At 37.0% G+C, this 22279-nt stretch overlaps 1 protein-coding gene across 34 annotated transcripts in view; it reads left to right on the top strand.

Moving 5' to 3' along the window:
• Positions 1-22279, top strand: part of TENM3 (teneurin transmembrane protein 3) — a 1287129-nt gene that overhangs the window by 966124 nt on the left and 298726 nt on the right. For all 34 annotated transcript variants that reach the window (XM_074541312.1, XM_074541314.1, XM_074541319.1 and 31 more), the window contains one exon: positions 7453-7755. In XM_074541312.1, coding sequence (XP_074397413.1) covers positions 7524-7755 — 232 coding nt within the window. In that variant the 5' untranslated portion in view covers positions 7453-7523. The remainder of the gene's footprint in view (positions 1-7452; positions 7756-22279) is intronic.

The raw sequence follows: 22279 nt of genomic DNA on the forward strand, positions 1-22279 counted from the left end.
CTGATGTTCATGGTTTGTTATATGTTGTTCTTGTGTCAGATTCTCTGTCCCTCTTGTTTTAGTTTTACAAAATCTCTAGGTTTCTGTATATTTGTTCCACAACAAAAGAGGACTCTGTGGAAGAGCTCTGAGCAGGTGCAGAAGTAGATTCGGGAGACATGATTCAAAAAGGAATTATGCTTGCGTATATTAGGAAACGATTAAGATAGCTTGAGTAAAAACATAGTGATGGAAGAAGAGTGTAAAAGATGAGAAGGGATGGAGATGATGGCATAAAGGATGAATTTCTAGTTTAAAGGAGTAGAGGGAAGTACTTGGGCCTTTTTAGTTGCTGCTGAGTAATGAATTGCCCTGTGCTGACTCTACGAGTTCAATACTTTGTGCTGAAGTAAATGAGTCACAAAGTTCTTCCCTTCTGAAGTTTTCTTTGTTCTCTTCCTCCACTTGTTTTTTCTCTTAAACTCTTTTCTCTTGCTAGGTTTGCTGTGTCACTTGTCTTCCCCAGTGGTGCCCTGATGAGGACTACTGAGGGCTTCTCTCTCTTCTTTGTGTCTTGAGCTTGTTTTGTTATTCACTTTTTCTTTATACTGCGGTGTTTCTGCTCTCTTAACTTCCTTTCCCTCTGTGTTTTCATCACATGTGCTCACCCTCCTTTTTACTAAAGGAGCACACTGTATTATTAGAGTCTTTTGGTCTTCATTTTCCCTTTCTCACATAGCTCTTTCAGCCCTTGAGATAAAACACTTTTTATACAAATTCCCCAAATTAGAGGTAGATGCTTCTCCTCAAGATCAGGGTTCATGACAGTTCCTCCAAAGGAGGAGCTGTCAGTGTCACCCTGGCCTGAGTTCCTCTGAAGAGTCTGTTCCAGTTGGTGCAGTGTCTCAGCCCTCTCTCCTTGCAAGCTCTGGCTTTTCTGCTGGGTGACTTAACAACCAGCACAGCGCCAGACTGCATCTGTGTGGCCAGCTTGGGGTGATTTTCAGTTTTGTCTTAAGGTTTGTAGCCTGGCTGTGGAGGGGCTCCTGGCATGCAGAAATAGCTGTAGCTCCGTCTCAAATGCTGCTGTATGTCCTCATACCCTCCCAGGAAAATGCAATCCTGAGATGTGCTCCCTTGACTCCCATAATTACATTATGTCTTTCTGCCCATATGAGGGAAAGTATGAGGTGTTCTTTCCCTCTTTCCCTCAACTCCCAAGGATTTAAATTTTAAGTAATGGCACCAATATTTGTTATATAATCATCAATGTCTGTGACTAACCAGGATGCTGCAGAACTCTTTTTATCTTCTTGATTTTGCTGACTCTTATTGCAAGAAACTTCTGTAATGAGTACAGAGTACCTTTATTTGTTGTTTATTCTGTCTCTAATGTAGTTAAGATTTTTAGATAGACTGTGTAAAGTAACTTATATTAACATTACATCCTGTTGTGGTAGTAGATATGAGTGTTCTGTTCCTCTGATGCAGAAAAATACAAAATAGTTTTTGCTTGTCTTACTTGCTACTCTTTTTTTGCATGCATGTTTTTGTTAGGGTTTTTTTGTTGGGAATTTTTGTTTGTTTTTAATTTGATTCTAAAATGTAGGGTTAGTTAGTGACTTCAGGAGGCTTCTTTTAAATTGTAGTTTGTGAACTGTCTGACAGGCCGTCTGTTTTTCACTCCCCCTTAGGAAGGCTGACTTGGGATACATTCTCTCTAGTTTCTATGCTAGGAGACAGACTTTTTATATTAAGTGAGTTTCTAGGTATGATGACCTGAAATGTCCATGTATTAAGAGTCATCAGTTTGAATAATGGCACACCATGGCTACAGATCATCCTAAGCACCTCTTCAAAGTGTCATTTTTCCAGCTCAGTTGATTTCTGACATATCTCACTTTATCAGCCATTGAAGTGGAAATTTCATCACTCTTTTATGCTTTTTGAGTTTTTCTTAGTATTTGTTTGTAATAGGTTTTATGGGTGATTAGTTGTGCGAATTGTGAAGGTTTTCTTTTTGTAGACAGAGATTTTCTTAATTTTTGCATATTGTACCTAAGCTTTTTAATCTACCTGTTAACATGTATCAGTTGAATTTTGCTTTGTTCTTCTGCTGTTAAAAGGCTGTGAAATACTATATCTACTGCAATTTGTAACTAATGCAGTATTTACAGTCATTTCACCTGGTCAACAATTACAGGTACAAAGGAAATTATTATTTAATGAAAGTAATGGCACTTGCAGACATGTATCTGTTGAACAGCACTACTTAGATGCTATTTTCAGCAACTGTTGTCAATGCTGAGAATAGGCACTGTCTTAGCTTGCAGCCTGTAAAATCCTCTGCTCTTATTCCAGACAGAAGCTCAAGCCTGCTTCTTCTCCCAGAAATCTTAGGGTTCCTGTACTGCTTGTGTTTATGTAGAACCATGAAAGCAGATTTGGTCCCCATCTCAGCAAGTGTTCAGGCTGTGCTTTCACCTAGGAGTCACTGTGGAAGGATCAATGACTTGTAATAATGGTAATTAATAACAAAAATAACAGTAATTCACTAATAATGTAGGTCTCTGCAGCTAGGAATACTATGATTCTTTGGAATGTCTAAGTTTTTAGATTGAGATGTTGGGAGGGAAGTTTGTGATATGTAATATGTAAGTTCCTTCCCTATCTCAGTTTTGCTGGCCTCGGGGAGGGAAGAAGGGAAATCGTGCTGCTTTCCTTGCTGCTGCTTCTCTTTGAGACTGAAGAGGAGAGTTTGTGCTTCCTTGTATTTCAAACTCTCTTACTGTTCTCCTGTTACAGACAAATGTACAAGTTTTATCTTTCCTTTCTTTGAATATTTTCTATTTCAGCTCTGTACATATTATTGACTCTTATTATTCTTAGAATTAATTTCAGTTTTGCTTTGTATGTTTAGAAATGTCTAAAATGGATGTAGATGTTGAAAGGGACTATAGTAGATCCATAAATGAACCTAAGCAGTGACATAATCTTTTCTGTACAATTATCTTGTCAGATCAGTAACAAATATATTTTATTTCTTACCTGTTTACACTTCCATGCTTCTGTAGATTCTTAGATATCAAAGGACATGAAATACTGAGGTATATTTAGAATTCTTAGGTACATTGAAGTTCATTGAATCATGTTTAATGCTGGGAGAAGTTTCTCCACGTGAGAGATGAGGAGGGAGCACTGTCTAACTTGGGCATGATTGCCATTCTGCTGCCAAACTGCAACAACCCTTTGAGGAACTCCGAGTTCAAGGTGTTGAATGAAATGCAGTCATTTTCTGAAACATTTTACATGCCTGCAGGCATGCTAAAGTTGTACCTGCGTGTTTTGGATAACTCTGTAGCATGATCTTAATGCCTTTTTTGCATCTTACCAATTTAAATATTGCTTTTCTGTGTTGCAGTGTAGAACTTCAGTACCAAGTGGTTTTATTGAAAAAAGCTAAGTAACTGTGATTTGGTTTTTGTTGGTTTTTTGTTTGTTTTTTTTGTTTTGTTTTGTTTTTGTTTTTCACTACGTCTATTTTATTTCATGTTGCTGTAGATGACTAGGAGAAACTGATGAAAGGCTGTCCTGGTAAATTTTAAATGCAGTGTAAACTACACCAGTAGTCAACTTTGTCTATGTGAGACATCAGTCACTGAAGCTGCTGTGGTAGCTTAGACACTTATGTGTGAACATGCCTTGTGCTCAGTTTTGGTGTTTGCACTTGGTGTCTCTACAGCACTTAGAGTAAAAGAAGGGATTTGGATTGTTTATTTGTTTTAATTATTAATTGCTCATAACTTATTAGACTTGGTAATTAAATATTGTGCTAAAAGTGTTAATGAGGGCAGAGGTCTACAAAGTAGCCTGACTCATAAGGGAATGAGGTCTTTGATCCCAATGACCTGATAACAACAAGAACTGCTTCTCTGCTTCTTCTCTCCTTCTAAAATAAGTTGAAATAAATATGTAGGTATTATTTTTAAAATGGGCATCTCCTCTTTATGATTTCAAGCTGTTTTTAAAATTTGGAGTGAGACTGAGAAAGTAGATTCTGAGTGCGCAGTCAGCTGAGCCGATGGAGAAGTGGGCTGAGCGTGACTGTATGAGAGCTGACATGTCGGCCTGGTGATCAGTGAACACCCTCCTGTGGAATTCAGCCAGGAGCCCCCAGCACTGCAGAGATCACTGCAGAGGTCATGGGAGATCCCAATGCTCAGTGACACAAATGAGCATCCTCAGTTTTTATACTTTCAAAAGTATTGCACAGAAACTTGAAGTAGTGGCATGCACCAGTGAAATTTTATTTTTATTTTCTGCAGTCCATGCAGACTGTTTCAGGTTAGCATTGCAATATAACACATGCAGCAGTGTATAGCAGAGCTGAACTGACATCCTTTTGTGAGTGTGTTAGTAGTTCAATAGCTTTGTAAATATTGCTCTGTGTAAATGACTTCATTTAGTTGGGGTGAAGCAACCTGATAGACCATAAATATTGACATATGGGCAAAAATTCTTTGCAGATGAAAGCAAGTGTTTCATAATACATCTCAAAATAAATGTATTCTCCTTGGTTTAAGATTTTAATCTGATTTTGTAAATTAGTTGCTGTGCATTTGTCTATCCCCGCCAAGACCCCGAGATGCAGCTTTAATGTTGTAGGAAACAGAAGAAAAGACAAAAAGGAAATATGATCAAATCTGTGCAGCAGTGGTTCATTTGAATCTGTGAAGATGTGAATGGGAAATATTGTTAGTATTTTAGTAGTGATCTTTCAGAGAAAGGGACTGAGTAGATGCAGTAAATGACAGTTTGGTTTTTTATTAAAATAATTTTCTCAATAATTGAAAATATTTCTCTCATTTCTTCTCATTGAGAAGTATTTTGTAGGGAAGAGGAAGGGGTGATTCACAATGTATCAATGATTCAAGTAAAGATATTGTAAAGCTCTCTGCAGGTCTCCTTTTGTTTGGCTTGTCACTGCTGACTTACCCTACTTAAACATTAATTCTGATATTTGTTGCTGTGTTCTGCAAATATGTTTGTGCTCTCCCTTTCTGCTTGTTGTCTGATCACAGTAAAGAACACTTATTTGTAGACAGTTCTTTAAGATAGCTTTTATTCTGTCTTCTATTAGATATGTGTATTAATTCACTCATGAAATAAATTCAGACACAAGCCTGAGGATGTTGTTTCCTAAGACTTGCTGAGAGATACTATTAATTTTTAAAGTTAAAGGCTACTGAAAGTAAACAGGTGATTTGTATAATGCTAGATTAAAAAAGACCATGTTCTTAAAACTGGAAAGGTTTGTTTTATTGTTTGTTTTGTTGCTTGTTTTGTTTGTGGTTTTTGGTTTTTTTTCTTTTTTTAAAAAATGTTCACAAATAATCCAGTAGTCTTCATAATTCTGGCAGGATAATCACTGGTGAAGTGTCTCCATAAAGTGGTGCTGTTAAACAGCTTGTATTTTTTTTAACCTTTTTATTCTTTGCCTGCAAAAGCAATAGATAACCCAGAGATCTGCTTTTTGAAATTTTATTGAATTCATTGACTTCTGTGGGAAGCAGATCAGTACTTCTTCATGCTACACCACAGATTAAATCTTGGAGAATTTTAACTTGCTATAGTAATAATGTACTGTGGAAATAAGAGTTTGGGTTGTTGGTTTGGCTTTTGTTGTGCTTTTTTGTTATTGTTTTGGGGTTTTTTGTTGGTTTTTCTTTTTAACATTATAAAGGATTTTGGAAACTTGGATAAAAATAAAAATTATTTCTTCTTTGATGTGAACAGTCATGATGATGAATAGTGTGTCAGCTTTCCCATGGTACAGTTTAGAGACACTAGGAATTAGTGGCCCTTTAAAGTCTTGACATGCTTAGATGAAAGGGGAGATAGGCTTTGCACTGCAAAGGAATTCCCGTGTGTATTTGTTAATAATGATTTTTAAACATCACAGCTCAGTTTCAGATTAATAAAACACAGAGTTTATAATATTTCTAGTAAACTGATTTTCCTGGAAAGTACTTTCGTTTATTAGTAAATCAAATGTTTTAAAATCTGAGTGTTTCGTATAAGCTAGAAAGATGTGCTATGTGGGCATGCAAGCAACTAAACAGTCATCAATTTAGTAAACTGTTGTGTTGTGAAACTTTTTTTTTTAATCCTGTGAAAATATCAGTTAGCCACTTAAAATTTGAAAATATAAAAGTAGATTGTTTCCTTAAATGGAAGTCTTTGGAACTTTATTCTTGAGTCTAAACTGAGCTTCAGAGAAGCAAAGAAATGCAAAAACCTTTTTGGAAAATTGCAAAACAAAATGATAAAGGACTGGCTCTTGTTCACAAACTTGAATTGTGGCTCTGTAGTAAATTTGATACTCTCTGAAAATATTTTAAGGAGTGACAACTAATTAGTTTGATATTAAGTGTTTAAATAAATGATGAGTTGTAAAGCAACCTTATTTTTGCTGAAAAGAGTGCAAATGGAGTTTGCTGCTGATTTGTGATATGCGTTGCTGTGTGATATGCATAGGCTTTCTCAGCTGCTTAAAGATAAAAATTATATTCTTAACTTTATTTTAGCACTTCTCTTGATAAAACAAAAGCAGAATATCCAGTCTTTCTTTCTGTCAGAAATGTAGATATTTTGGTTGAGGTTGCAGGACCCAAGAAATTAAACTGAGATGTCTTGTTTTGATAACTGAGAAGTTTTGTTTTGAAAACACATGAATTAAATATTAAAGCAAAATAAATAGTAATAGAAATATGATTATTACTGTAATATTATTTAAAAACTTGAGGGGGAAAAAAACTATTTCTGACTTTCATTTGCAAATCAAATATTTTCTTGCCTTCTAGCATAGCTTGGATAGAACATACTGGCTTGGATAAACCTTCCTGTATATAAGCTGTGTTATTTGTGTAGCTTGCTGTGAAATTATGTGTACATGTTCTCTGAGAATAATTTTCTGGGAATAGCAATTGCAGTAGAAATTATAGAAGTCTAAAAGTCTGCAAAAAAGTATAAAACCCCAAACATTAATACCACAAGTTTCCAACAACCAGAAGAAAACCAGATTTGCCATTTAAGCATGCAGGCTTCTCAGACAAAGAAAAAAAAAGCTTACCTGCAGATAGACAGCTAACACATTCCTAAAGCTGAAAAACTACTGTTTTTCCAGTTGGTTCTCTGCTCCAATTACTCTCTGCTTTTGATCCTTTAATCTGTTGTATAAAAATGAGTAATAATGTGTTGATTTTTTTTGGGATTAGGAATTTTTTTGCTAATGTTTTAGATCGGGGTAGCTCGTGCATGGAGCTCTGGCAAGTCTTACAGAAGTGCTTCTGACCCACTGCTGAGCAGATCTTTTTTTCTTTCCTTCTTTCTGTTCCAGACAGTTAGGGATCAATTACAGCCATTAGAGATCATTGTAACACATCAGTGGTTGTCTTTCTAATTTTATTATAGGTGAATGTAAGCTGAATGTAGAGAAGACTTGCCAATAAGCTGGACTGATGTGCGCAGAGAAGGAATGAAGTATGGATGTGAAGGAACGTAGGCCTTATTGCTCCCTGACAAAGAGCAGACGGGACAAGGAGCGGCGCTATACGAACTCTTCTGCAGAAAATGAGGAGTGCAGAGTGCCTACTCAGAAGTCTTACAGCTCCAGTGAAACCTTGAAAGCTTTTGATCATGATTCCTCTAGGTTGCTGTATGGAAACCGGGTAAAAGATTTGGTCCACAGAGAAGCAGATGAGTATACCAGACAAGGTAGGCAAGATGTTTGAATTCAGAGTATATCATTCATTAGTTCCAAGGCATTCCTGCTGCAGGAAGAGAATGTTATTTCACCAGTTCCATCGGTTTTGGTAATACTCCACACACGTAGTACACTTCCCTTGTAGCTCCCTAAATGTTTTACAAAGATGGGGAAGCATTGTGTACCATCTTTGGAATAAATAATAGATGATGCACAGGAAGGAAATGGCCTGTGTTGGGCAGTGGGTCAGTGACTATATTGCAGAGTCAAGTGTGAAGCATTCAGGCCTTACTATTTAAAAATAGACCCCCAGTTATTTGACTCATTAATAAGTTGCCCAAAAATCTAAAAATGTAAATAGTTTAAAAATTAAAAAAAATAAATAAATACAAGTGTTCCAAGAAGACTATTCCAAGATTTGGGGAAACATAGTATGTCTGGATGAGCATAAAAATAATTGATTAGCTCAGCACTTTTACTTTTAGCTTACAAGGCCAGTAAAAGAGCACTGCTCAGTGAGTAGTAAAGGTAAATTAGTTCACAATTTGTGCATTTGGGTGTGTTGGATGATTTTTTTAGTGGTTATCTCTGATATATAACCAGATGGTAATAGGTTGCTAAAGCTTACTGTTGAGTTGTTCAGTTCAGGACTGGAGTGACATGAGAAGTCTAAATATCCATCAGGATGCTCAAAACTTGACTGAATATGGTTCTCTTGCACCTTACTGTAGCTGACTGTGCTTGAGCACAGGGTTTGAACAAGATGATCCCAAGAGGCCCCTTTAGATCCCAGGGATTCTGTGTGATTAAACATGACTCCAGTTAGGGTTCAGCACTTATGCTGAACTTTTGGATTCAAAACTGTAGTGTCTGGAATTGATGCTTCTACATTTACACAACTAAGCTACTTAATGTAAAGAGGAAGAAAAATGTTATGAAATGTGTAGAGTACTTCAGCCCAGCTATCTAAAAGGATAAAGCTAGGCCAAGAGCTGTGTGAATCTGTGACTCAGTTTTCTGTTTAAGGCTATCTCCTATTTTATGTGGAAACAAAAGTAGATTTAGAAATCTCACTCCTGGTGAGACAGTCCTTAGTTTTAATTTTAGAATATCTAAATAATTTTTTCCATTGGTGTTTTTTCTCTGTTCAATTTAGAATAACTTTACATTAAAATTAGAACTGGGCAGATGGTGTTGACTTCTTTGCCTACTAATGTTTGCAAGGGAAATAAAAATATTTCTCTTATGCACATGTTACTGAGGCTTGCTGCTACTCTACTTTCTGCTGTTTATTTTTTTTTCTGCGATGTGTTGAAAATTCAGGTTAACACTGTTTTCTAGTTTTTAAGTCATTAGTCACCTTGATATCATTACCTTAAAGGAGGTAAAATCAAGAGGAAGTTTTTTAAGATCTGTACTGTAGACACTGTCTTGTACTAGGTATGAAATTATGTCAGAACAGGCACCATTTAGTTAATGAATTAATAAACTATTGCCTGACTAGAATATTATTCTTTTTTAAATAGCAATAACAAACTGGAAGAAGTTATGTGCTCTGGCATGTCATATATGATGGTACACTGGGGCTTTGTTTTTATTCCCTTTCACTCTCTTCAGAAAAGCACAGTATTTAGCTAATGGTTCTTAGCCAATATGCAATAAATTCCATGTCTGTAGGCCTAAAATGGCAGTCTAGGATGGATAATACCCTCTTCACCTTCCAGTGGTCTCAGCACTGTCTTCTGTGCCCATTTAATTTCCCTCATTGTCCTTTCAATTATTTTTGTATGGCTTAGTGTCTTCCTGCACTGCAGAGCAGTTTGGCCCCTTTGGGGACTACCTGCAGGTTTGATAGGGTCAGGTAATAAAGGGCTTGTTTCAGGTAGTGTGTTCCTCATCTTTGACTGAGAATTTACAGCTTCTGGCGTTGGGTGTATTTTGTGCAAAAGGTCTTCAAGGTCATTTCAAAGGTTTATAAATAATATATAAAAGGTACTTCCCTGTTATTTTTTCCTCTCTGCCTAGAAATAGTATGAGATTTGGGGCTTTGTAGACAGTGTAATTGACAGCCTCCTAATTCAACAGGAAATTATTCTGTAAATAAAAATGGCAACCTTTAATAAATACCTTTAATTAGGAATGAATTTTAAAAATTAATCATGACCGGTGTTTCACTTTCTGCCCTTATTGTGTAAAATAATAATATGAAATTTCCAGTGTCAGCTGGAAAGTTACTGGAGCAGTTATGCAAGATTCTCAAGTCTCTCAAATGTGGAGGAATTAAAATCATAAAATAATAGACTCTTCTGAGTTGGAAGGTACCTAACAGGATTAACTGAGTTCAACTCTTGGCCTTGTGGAGGACACCCCAGGAGTCACACTGTGTGCTTGAGAGTCTTGTCCAAACACTCTGGAGCTCTGTCAGCTTTGGTGCTGTGACCACTTCCCTGGGGAGCCTGTTCCAGTGCCCAAACACCGTGTGGATGAAGAACCTTTCCCTAATACCCAGCTTAGACCACTCCTGACACAGCTTCAGGCCATTCCCTTGTGTCCTGTCACTGGTCACCACAGAGAAGACATCAGTGCCTGCCCCTCTTCCCTCACAAGGGAACTGTGGCGTGCACTGAAGTCTCCCCTCAGCTTCCCCTTCTCCAGCTGAACAGACCAAGTGCCCTCAGGGGCTCCTCACACGGCTTCCCCTCAAGGCCCTCCCACATCCTCACTGCCCTCCTCTGGATGCTGTCCAACATTTCACATCTTTCTGACATTTTGGCACCCAAACTGCCCCCAGCCCTGGAGGTGAGGCTGCCCCAGGCCTGAGCAGAGCAGGACAATCCCTCTCTTGCCTGCCTGGCCATGCTGGGCCTGCTGAAGGACAGGGCTGGCTCTCCTGGCCATGCTGGGCACTGCTGACTCGCATTTAGAATGTCAGTATGTTTTTTATGCCTGATATTTTGGGGTAAATCCCTGGAAAGCTTTCTGCTAGGCAATCTGAACTTTGCTGTCTCTTCTTCCTTAGTTGTGTCAGTACATGTTTTTTGTTCTTCCTGTTTCCCAAAATCCAGTGGTAGGAATTCAGAAAGGGATACTGCTGTTGGAGATAGGTGTGCTTTATTTATGGTATCTTTATTCCATGAGATCTTTTCTTGTGGAGAGGAGATTCTCCAATTTTCTCTACCAGTCTAATGATATTTTTCCTCATGAGCTGAATTTCTGTTGCTTTAGGTTAATTACATAAATAGAAATATGAGCCCAAAAATATATATGATTGTCATTTTGATTCTCAAATGATTATGTCATTATGATTCTCAACATCTAAAACATATTGTAAAGTATTTAAACATGAAATTATTATATAATTGGGGACTACCTTGTTACTTTTGAAAAGCAGCTGACAGAACTAAAAGAGCAAGTAAGCTGTTTTAGGCAATTGGAACTACATCTAGGCAATATGCTTTCAGCTAACATCCATGAGAGATAAGACCTAGTTCAGTCTCTTCTTTTTCTTCTGTTGCAAAACTGTTTTGTTTTAAAAATTTTCGATGAGGATTATTTAGCCTACTATTTTGAGAACTTTTAAATCAGTTATTTATTTTCTCTTTGTTTATAAACCTCAGAGGAGAGCCATGTAAGTGAAAGCCATGAGCCTTTTTTACTTAGTTTCCAAAAAGACACTCAATTTTGTATTATTTTGAGAAGATACCTAATCTCATGCTTGACAATGGCTGAAACTCCATGAAAGACTTTACTTTAAAGGTGTGATATGTGTTAGAGAAGGAGATGACACCTGTTTTCATATACTTCAAAGTATCCAGCTATACAGAGCAGCCTAATTTAAATGTGCTTTTCTACTTGATTTAAATGTACTTCTCTAATTGAATTCAGTAACCTAAATGCTTATAGTTATACTGGAGCCATTGGTGAGGGGTTGAAACCAGATGATTTTTAAGGTCCCTTCCAACCCAAACCATTCTATGACTGATTCTACGATTGTGTATTGCATTATGCCCAAGTCTTCTGCTCAATTAAAAACTGACAGTATGAAGTTGAATTTTTTTGTTCTACAGAGAAAAGTTCCTGTGTTTAGAAATTGTATACCACTTCCTATAAGTGATATAAAGTGATAGTACATAGGAGATGGCTATGGAAAAATATTTGAAAGTGTGGCATGACTACAATGTGGGTGGGAAGGATGGTGGAAATACAGAAATTAAGCAGTACTTTTAAAATTGCATTTGGAAAAAAAATTGAAGTAATACTTTGGTAATATTAATATAATTGAAAAAAGATCATGAATCAAACCTAGTCTCACAATAACTGAAAAACTTTGTATTAATTTAGTAAGAAAATGCAGGCATGCAAAACCTGTGTTTTATTCACCATTGGATACATGTTGAAGGGAAGAGGATGCTATGAAATACTGATCAGGTAGTCACTGTTCCATTTCAAAGACTTTTGTAACTGCAGAACAGTGTAGTGGTCCTACAGAGGGATCCATGTACCATGTCAGTGAGATTTTGCACAGGAACAGAAGCAGACCCACAAGCACGGGTGGCAGAATTTAGTGCAGGTTTGTGCATGTTCATCTTTTCTTCCAAAATCCTCACAGCGCTGTTTGCAAACTGTGTAAATTGGAAAACTGAATTGTAGGGCACCTTTTTCTATTTAGAGGACCCGAGGGGATAGTGCAGGTTTTGTTAGATTTTCACTTTTTGGAAGTTTGAGTCAAATATGATTTAGACTGCGGGTAAAGTTATTTGGTCTTCTTAGATGGCAGTGAGAATGACTTCATTGCATTCATCAGTCAGAACACTTCACTGTCAGCCAAGTCTCAAGATCAATTTAATTGCGTTCTATCCCTTTCAGTTTTGCTGGAGAAACCATTCCTATGCATAGTTTTACACCTTTACTATTCTGGAATACTTAAGTGCCTAAATTAGATTAAGTGCTCTAAATACCTTCTTGAAGCTGCTGGAAGAAAGGACAAATGTACCAAATAAGCAAAGAAAAAGAATTCTTTTCCTTCACAGTATGCTGGACAGTCATTCCTGGGTGCTAAAAATTGGAGCCATGTGCAGTATGTTACATTGTGTGGATATATCTCAGCTGTTGTTCAACTGCTATTCCATGAAAATTAGATTTAGGTGCTAGAAAAATATCGCCATTCAGGAAAAGAGGGGCCAGAAGCAGTGATATACATGCTTTGACAATTTTATTTTATTACATAAGTTATTAAATACTGTCAAGGGTACATTTTTAAGACCTTAGAAACTGGTATCTTAATTGCAACTCCTATCCTAATATGACTCCAAAGTCTATTGCTTTAAATACTCGCCGCCCAAAATGAGTTATTTGGATAGGACAATCTTTAATCTTTTTAATCACTGTAAATGTCAGCTGTAAGATGAAAGGATTTAAATGGTCATGTTTTTAAACCTGAGGCCTGAGTACTTGTACCTGTCTGAAGCAGTGGAAGGATAGATACCTAAGAACATTTTGGCTTTCCACTACCTGGGCTTTATTGATGAGCAAATTTTGCCTATTGGGTAGGCAAGTGCTTCTCAGTAGAACTGCATCAGTCTGCTTTGCAAGGTATTTATATGAAGGCATGAAATAATATATTAGGGACTTTGTGATCTCCCAATGAGCAAATTAATTACCATTCAGTGATACGGCAAGCGCTGTCTCTCAAACTCCAAGGCAGATATTAGAATTAGTGTTTTATGCTTCCTGGCTGCAGTGCAAGATGTGTCCTGATTGTCATCATGACAGATCCTTTTTTGCTATGCTGAAACATGGCCACCTGCAGTGTCTGCCTGATTTAAGTGGGTAACTTCTGTAAGCAGCATACGGTGCCAGTATGTTCTGGATAAATTTGTGGCCTTGAGCTAAGCACAGAACCTTCTGCCAGAGGTGGTTTTTTTCTTTTTTACCTTGTGTCATACAGGAATAATAATACCTACCTACCTCACAGGCATTTGGGGAAGATTAATTAATCTATGTTTGCAAAATGCTTTGAAGATGAAAGTAAGTATAAGTAGTGTTATAATCTCTCATTGTTATACTAGTAACTTCTTCAAGCAACAATAAGAAGTTAATTGGTTTTCAGGTTCCAGGTGATAAGGATATGTTGACTTTTCAAGTTATTCTATTAGCTGCAAAGTGGTATGAAGGAAAACATTTCACTTTTATTTGATTAGGAGTATATTTAGTTCACGCTCAGTGATATGCACACATGCTCTAAGGTATTCATCGAGGTGAAATTGGCCCCTTGTGGGTCATGGCCTGTAGATGAGCTACAGATCTAGAGACAAAGGGTAATTGTGATTCTCCTGGGAGGAATCAGCCTTGGTTACTGGCAGCACACTGCTTGTTCAGGTAGTTATACACAGACACTGCAATTCCATAGAGCAGAAACCTTGTCTTCAACTAGTCCAGTTGCTAAAGAGGAGAATTAAGTTCTTGATCATAATGATTAAGGATTTGTAAGGTGACCAAGAGGCCTTCACAAGGATTTTCAGCCTCATGGAAAGGAAGATAATGTAGAGGGTCTGTAAGTGTTTTTATATCTTTCCATAGCTCATATACGGAGATGTATTTGCTGCTGCTGTTCATAATAAAAGCTAAATGGTGGACTGGGGAGATGAATGGATCCCATGCATGGCTATAAAAGATGACTTCAGTATGTTAACATCTACAGAGAGGATAAAGCTAGAGCAGTGTGCAGTTAGAGATGGGATGAGGAGAGGAATGAAAGAAGCTGAAGAGTCCTGTCTCTCCTGTCTGTTGATTTAGTGCTTAGGGCTGAGAGTCAGGGCTGGAGGCCAAGCTGTGAGTGATTGCTTATTCCATCAGATGGCAAATAAATGCATAAAGTGAAGCAGAGATGTAAAATGGGGGTAATTTCTCAGAAAGTTCCTTGATGCTTTTTGAAATTAGTTTGTAAAGTGTCAACTTACAGGCTTGAGAGCCAGTATTCGGTGTTACTGAGCTTATTAAAGCCAAAAGAGGAAATGGCAGAGCCAAGGGAGCACATTTGCTCCAAGCTTTGCTTTTCTGCCTTTTTTTTTTTTAGTGCCATAAATATTGCTGGGTGGTAAATCTTTTCATGTCTTCAGCATAATGGACATTTTGCTAGAACATCTAAATTAAAATATTGCTACACTACATTTATTATGGGGGTTCACAGAGTGGAAAGCCTTTTGGGGGATTGTGACAGGAAGCGCGAGAGATAGAGGGAATGAGAGGTTTTCATTTCTGCAGAAACTTTTGGGTCAGTATTCTGGGTTATTGCTTCCATTTAGCTACAGCAGTGGTCTGAGCACTTCTTTCTGTCCATGCATCAAAGAGTCAATTCCCATACATGTGGAGTACTTCTGTATGAAGTTCCACAAACTGAAATGTATGGGTGGCCTCAAATAGGCACATTGGGGTTTTACTTTTTACTTTGTGCCAGTTCCTAGCCTGTAGAACTAATTGAGTTTTCAACCATGCTGAGAGACATATCCCTCTGGGTTCTGTCCTTCTGGTCACTTGTGGTGGCAAATATGCTTTTCCCTCATGGAAAGGCATAAATAACAGTAGAGTTTCTCACCCCCCTGTATGCAGGAATAACAGTAAACCTGAGCTCCAGTTTGCATGCATGCTTCATGCTGCCTCCCTCTCCCTCACCTTCCTTTCCCATTTCAGGCTGTATGTCGTGTCATTAGCAGTGTACTGGCCCTAATGTGACAGTTCATACCTGTCAGATCTGTCTTTGTAGGCTCCTTGCAGACTGGATATCCATCATCTCTACACTGCTTACCCTTGGGTCATATTTTCTTCACATCTATCAAATTTAGGCTTTTTGTAATTCTTATTTTGTAATAAATGGCTGCTTGAATGTTGATGTTTTGGTCCCAGGATCCAAAGATTAAGAGGGATGCCTGAACTGTCTATACTGTCATTCTGCTTGTGATCAAGATGTTGTGTTCTTTGTTACTCATGGAGTTGTGTTTCTTTTCTAAATCCACAAATCCTATTTTTTCACCTCTTGCAGCCCATGATTGGAACAGCTGTGTTGGATTCTCTTAATTTAGTTTGTATATTGTATAATCATAGTCATAAAATCAGATTTTAATAAAAAATCCCCAAATTTGGAACCATAATGTTTAAATTATTAGTTCATTTAGTGGAACATGTTTGCTTTACAGCTTTGAATTGTGCAGTTGTGAAATTATCTTCAGCTGGCTCTAATCTTACTCTGTGGTAACTTCAGATGGGCTTGATGAACAGCCCTTTATCCTTATACTGCTTTAAGAAAGGCTTCTTATATTCCAGTCTGAGGATTAGGACTGTAGATCCCCCAGCACTTCGAGCTAACAAGGAATAAAATTATGAGTTTCCCATATTGCACAGGAGAGTCTTTGTGTTTGACCCTTCATTTGGTAGACCAGTGACAAGAGGATGACTGTGTTTCATCCACATTAATTCTTCCCTACTTCTGAAAATAAAAATTTTCCTAGGCTATCTTTTCAATTAATGTTTTCTTGTGATTCTGTGGTAACAAAAACACGTATCAAGTTTGAAATACTGTATTTCCCACAAATATCCAAATGTATGTGTCTGGATTTTTACTTTTTTTCTCAATAATTGACTTGGGGTTTGAGTCTTGCATAAAGCTCTTCGATCAAGAGTAACACAACAAGTAGAGCTCAGGGAACTCACAGTATCTGGCACTAACCTTTGCAGAAGTCACCAAGACCATGCCTTGTGTCCCCAAATGCTTTTAAAAGTCCATAAAGAATGTGAGAACTGTGATTAATATTTGTTGAGAATTATGAGCATTTGAAAATTATATTCACATTTGATGAGATTTAATGTATTTCAATTCTCTTTGTTTTTATATAGTTTACTGGATATATTAGAGAAGCAACTGTCTTTGATATGAATCTTACAGCTCCACTCTAAATCAGATAATGACAAGAAAAAGTGGTTAAGATGGCAAAGTGAATAGAGCAGAAAGGTCAAGAAAAAGAGATTAAAAGGTGACAAGGAAGATGGTTGAGATGAGTGAAAAGAAAAACACAGGAATGAAGAACAGGAGGAAAATGTGATACAGTGGATTAGGATGGTTTAAATTTCACAGATAATTTGCACAAAAGCAAAAATCAGGCTAAAGTAATAACAACAAAATACTATAGCAAATCAGAAAGAAAATGTTAGCGCAGGGAAAGCTCAGTACTTTTCAGTGTTCACTGCCGTTTCTTGCATCCTGGCGGACAGAATTCTGCACGTACAGCTTTGAAAGCTCCCTTTTAGGAAATATATTGTGCAGTTTGTGTGACAGAATGGATGGATCTCATCTGGTAGTCATTCTCTCTTGTGCAATTGTATTCTACCCACCTAACATTCTGACTTCTGGAGACAGTGTTTGCACACCCCTTGTCAGATTTTCTAGAGCATCTAAGGTATCTGGTTTGCTATTTTAAAAAAAAATCTTTATCTTTTTTATTTTCAGCAAATTTGTTATCCTACTGTACATTTATTTCCACATTCTTTCTCTCAAGTAATTTCCTTACAAGTGACCTTATTCTAAGTGTGAGCTCTGCATAAAGAGCTTCACAGGAGAAATATATCCCCTGCATTGTGTCTAAATATGAAATAAAAAGGAAGTAAGTACTTTTCCCATATCAGAGTAACAGAAAACAGTATGGTCCTTGCAGGAACATTTTGATACCAGTGCTATTTATACAATAAACTTATATAATAAATGTTCTATTATTGAGGATGTATTTCTATGCAGTAATCTACAGACATAAAAACTAGAGAAAGATCTTTTTCCTCATTTGCTTTCTAAAGAAATGAAACTACTTTTAATTTAAAAGAAAAATTAGGATTAGAGTAGCAAGTCAAGGAAATGTAAGGGAGAAGTTTGGTTCTCCTAAGGACCATGATTGTTTTGCATCTGTACAGCTTTAGATGTTTCACAGTTCTACCAAGTTTGGTATAAGTGTTTTTGACATGCATTTTCACATAGTGATTATAGGGAAAATGTGCTTGATTTTTGAATGCCTCAAAGGTGTTCTAAGCAGGTAGAAAAAGGTAAAATAAAAATGAAGGATAGATTAGAAAGGGGACTGACGAGTAATGAATGATGCAGAGAGGCAGATGTGGTGTGAAACATTATCAAGAGCCAAACTGAACAGAATTTAAAGTGTGAACTTTGATGTTTGGGACCTCTGCCTTTTTGGTACTGTGTCCAAACTGATAGGACAAAACCAAAGTCAGCAAAGACACATTATAGTTCCTGTCTTAAAGCTAGGGGAGTTTGGTGTATTTTTATACTAACTAGGCAGGTGCTTTGGAGGCTTTTCAGTATTTTTTTCTATGGTCTATTGTTGCTAAAACCTGACTTGTCAATTTATCAGTGGTTAATGAATTAGTAAGGACAGTGCTGATGGCTGGAGATGCTGACGAATTTTATTTTGGCAACTTTTATTCATTCCTTCTGTTTGATTCTTTCTCCTTTTCATGGTTTTTAAGATAATATCTCTGTGTTTAAATTTAGTATAGATCCAACTTAAAGCAGACACTGACAACTGAAGAACCATGGGACCTTTTCTTTTATTTAGTAGTCCTCTTCAAAAACCCATTTCCACAGATAACATTTCCAAATTGACACTTAAGTTATTATGGAGGTCTTTGAAGGACTTCCCCAAAATAGGATGGGGAAACAAATGTAGCACAAGTGCAGCAAGTTTCCATTTAATTCCAGCTTTTAACTTACAGCTTTATAAAGAACTACACCATTTCTGCATATGTTAAAAATTCTTATAGCAGTATTTGATTAAACTAAAAAAAACAAAGCACATTTCTAGATTATGTAACGTGATTCTGGCAGAGAAATATATATAAGCACATTATCTTTTAAGAATAATAATTCTATATATAGACTTACATGTATTGAAAGTATGTTGGAATCCTTTTTTGTGTAGGTGATGGAGTTAAGGAGCTGCACCAGTCCTACATGGATCATTGCTTACACAGAAAGTTGCAACATAACAGGTTGGCATGTTGCTGCACAAGTTTAGGAAGTTATTTTAGAGTTATTAATTACATGGATCATTGCTTACACAGAAAGTTGCAACATAACAGGTTGTCATGTTGCTGCACAAGCTTTAGGAAGTTATTTTAGAGTTATTAATTAATTAGTTATTAATTAGTTATTAATTAGTTTTGCTCTTGTCAGCACAAACAGAGGATGTCAGCAATCCTTACAATACCCTTAAACTGATATTCCTAGCTAGGAGAAATGCAGCATCTAATAGTTGAGTGGTAGTAAAACAGCATTATTGTCAGTTTTTAAAACTTAACTTCGTGACATATCATCCCAAATCATCCTAATCTAAAACGCTCAAAGTGTCTCCAGAACAAGTATCCTTGAAATGTTGTGTCTAATTTTGTTTCTAATTTTCTCTTCATACATTTTTTGAAGCAAAGGAAAAAAAAAAACCCATAAAGCATTATGGTACCTGTTCATGCTGTACCTCCATTTTTTTCTCAGGAATTGGTTCATTACAATGGCCAAGCTGTTTTTAAGTCATTATGAACTCTTGAGGCACTTACTGTCAGTGGGAGAAATTGCAAATGTTAAAGTGTAAGAAACCATTGAGTAAATCCCTCACATGGAAATCATTCTGGAAAGATGAATTAGAAACTCTGAACACAAGAAGAACATCCTCACTTCATGCTCTTTTTTCTCACTGAGCTCATACAACCTCTTTTTCAGCTTTTAATTGGATTTCATAGTGTTGTCCATTATCAGGTGAAAGCTCCCAGCTAGTCTGCTACCCTCTAGGTCTGTATCCCAGCTGTATTCAGCTTCCCCTGGATCCTGGAAGATTTCCTGTTTTCATTGTTCAGAAACCTTAAGGCGATATAAAATTTTTCTATTACATGTGTATGATTTCCTTTGGGATTTGAATTTTTGAATTTCTACAGAAATAAACATTTCATTTCTCCACGTCAACAACTCAGTTTGGGTTTCATGGGTTGTTTGGGGTCTGTTTTGTTTTGTTTTTTCATTTGTGTAGGCAACTTACATGGACTACAATCCTCTTAGTGAAGCTCTTAGGAAGGCTTTAGGTCAGAAGATTATGTAGCCTGATGATTCTGAAGCTGTTACAATATTTCTGGGCTATGTTGTAAAACTTCTGAGTGTAGTGAAAAGCTCTAATATATTGAATGGGATGAGAGGGCAGTATTCAAACCTTCCCCTTTTTCTATTTTGGTTGTGCAATGTCATTTTGTGAGGTTTTTTTACCATTCACAAGAGAGGGGAAAGGATTTTACATAGAGATAGGACATTGTAAACTTCAAGTTAAAAATCCATGACTAGATGGTAGGTGGTATGTTATGCTTGAGACCAAGTCTCCTGTGAAGCTCCTGATGATGTTCTGGAATGCCTCAGGTGGTTTCACTTGGGTGCTTATGACAAGGAAAGAAATGTGTGTGTGAGAGCCTTTCCAGATTGCTGTGCCTGAGTGCAGGGGGCTGTTGCAGTGCAGAGCAGGGGCTGTGTGCAGCAGGCTGCTGGGGGGGCTGCAGGGTGTCCTGCTCTCCTGCTGTGCAGCTGCCCTGCCTGTGGCTGTGTCTGTCTGCATCCTCCCTGGCCCTCACCTCAGCACCGTGAGCCTCTGGGGACCACAGCTGGAACGCCTTGTCCCATTGAAGTCAGCAGCAGTTTTGTTACTGACTCCAGTAATCTTGTCTTTGGTCAGAATACCTCTTTCCTTTCCATTTTGCTTCTCAAAATGCTCTTTTAACAATAAATAAGGTGCTGCATGTGCAACTGTGTTTAGTCCTTATCTACCCCATGTGTGTGTAGGGACACCTGTATACATACCCATGTGCACAGAGACTTCTTCTGTATTTGTATCTGATTTTAGGCAACTGTTTGAAAATGTAGATTCACATACTAATGTACCAAAAACCAGTGTTCTAAAGTGTCACCCTTAGTATATATCTACAAAAATGCAAAATAATGAGCATTTTAGACACTTTACTACTTTCAGCTCTGACCCTATTACCACTGGGCGGTTTGTTTGGCCTGTTTCCTTTGCTGATTAGTTTCAGCTCTCAATAAAAAGCCAGGAAGTCACATGGCATGACAGCTTTAAAAAGTTACAAGATACTATCAGTGTGTGTGATAATCCCCTTTCTTATACCCTTGACACTGTTCAGACATAGTCATAAATATGCTTGCTCCTTTACGTTTACCTCCCCAGCTTTATTTTCATTCAAATGTCTATTCACAGCTGCATAATAAGTAGTTTGATTTGTACCTAATTGTAGTAATTGATTTTCATAATTTATTAAAGTCATTGTCAGAATTCATTTATGGTTCTGACTGTGAACAAACTTGCTGTGACAGCTTCAGGTAACTGCAGGAATAAAATAATTAACCAGATCACTTTAAAAAGGTCAATGACCAGTGCATTAACTGTTAATATTTCAGGAATTATTTGCACTTCTGTATTCATACTTTTGCAATTCTATTTCTTTCTCATGTATAGAATTCTGTTCTTGACATATTATAAGCTTTAATTATCGTGCTAGTGTGTTTTTATGGGAAATGACTAATTACAGAGAAATTAGGATGCCTGTCAGATTCAAAAATTGAATGTGTGTCCTAATTTATTCTCAGAGCTGTGAAATAATTGTGGGCTAGGGTGGAAAGGTATTATAATATAGGTATGCAAAGGAGCTTGCCAAGTGTCTATATATCATAAAATGTCTTAAATCTACAGACATAAAAGTGGGATGAAGACACAGCCATTAAAAAGGCAGTCATTTTTGAGTGTTGCATAATTTAGACACTCTAAGTTATTGAAGTGTCACAAGTTTATTGCACCTAATTTATTAATACAATCATTGGGATTCACGTATGTCTCCTGCTCTGCCCCAAAACAGGCTAAAATTCTGTTAAAATGCACAGACTCTGCTTCAGTAGTAAAAGTGTAAATGCTTCTCAAAATACAGTGACACGAAAAATAACAATTTTACTGTAACACTTGCAGGTAACAGGTGGTTGTATTTCTGTTTGTAATTGTGTTTTAAAGTAGGGCAGAGAAATCAAATAAAAACTAGGTGAATTTTGTTCCTGTGTATCTTTCCCATTACCACATTAGGTGATGTTTCTGTGGGGAAAATAGCCTCTTGCTTTGGCCTCTAACAAGGACAAACAAAACACTCTCCCCAAAACCAACCAAGTAAAAATTCTGACAAATACCTTGTTAAGTGCTTTTAAGCTTGGAAAAATAATTTTTCTTTGAAAAAAGGAAAAGTTTATAATTTTTTTAAAATCTTTTTATGTACTGAATTGGCTTTTCTTAGTTAGGAGGTTCTGTTTTGTTTATTTGCTAGCCAGGATCACTTTTGATGCATTTAAGCAGTTGACAAAATACTGCTGGGAAGAGCTGGAGACAAAAGAATCCACTTGATTGTAATACAGGTGGTGTTTTGACAAAACACTTTATGTGATATCTAAGACAA

This window comes from Zonotrichia albicollis, chromosome 5 (assembly GCF_047830755.1).
Source record: "Zonotrichia albicollis isolate bZonAlb1 chromosome 5, bZonAlb1.hap1, whole genome shotgun sequence".
Classification (NCBI taxonomy): domain Eukaryota; kingdom Metazoa; phylum Chordata; class Aves; order Passeriformes; family Passerellidae; genus Zonotrichia; species Zonotrichia albicollis.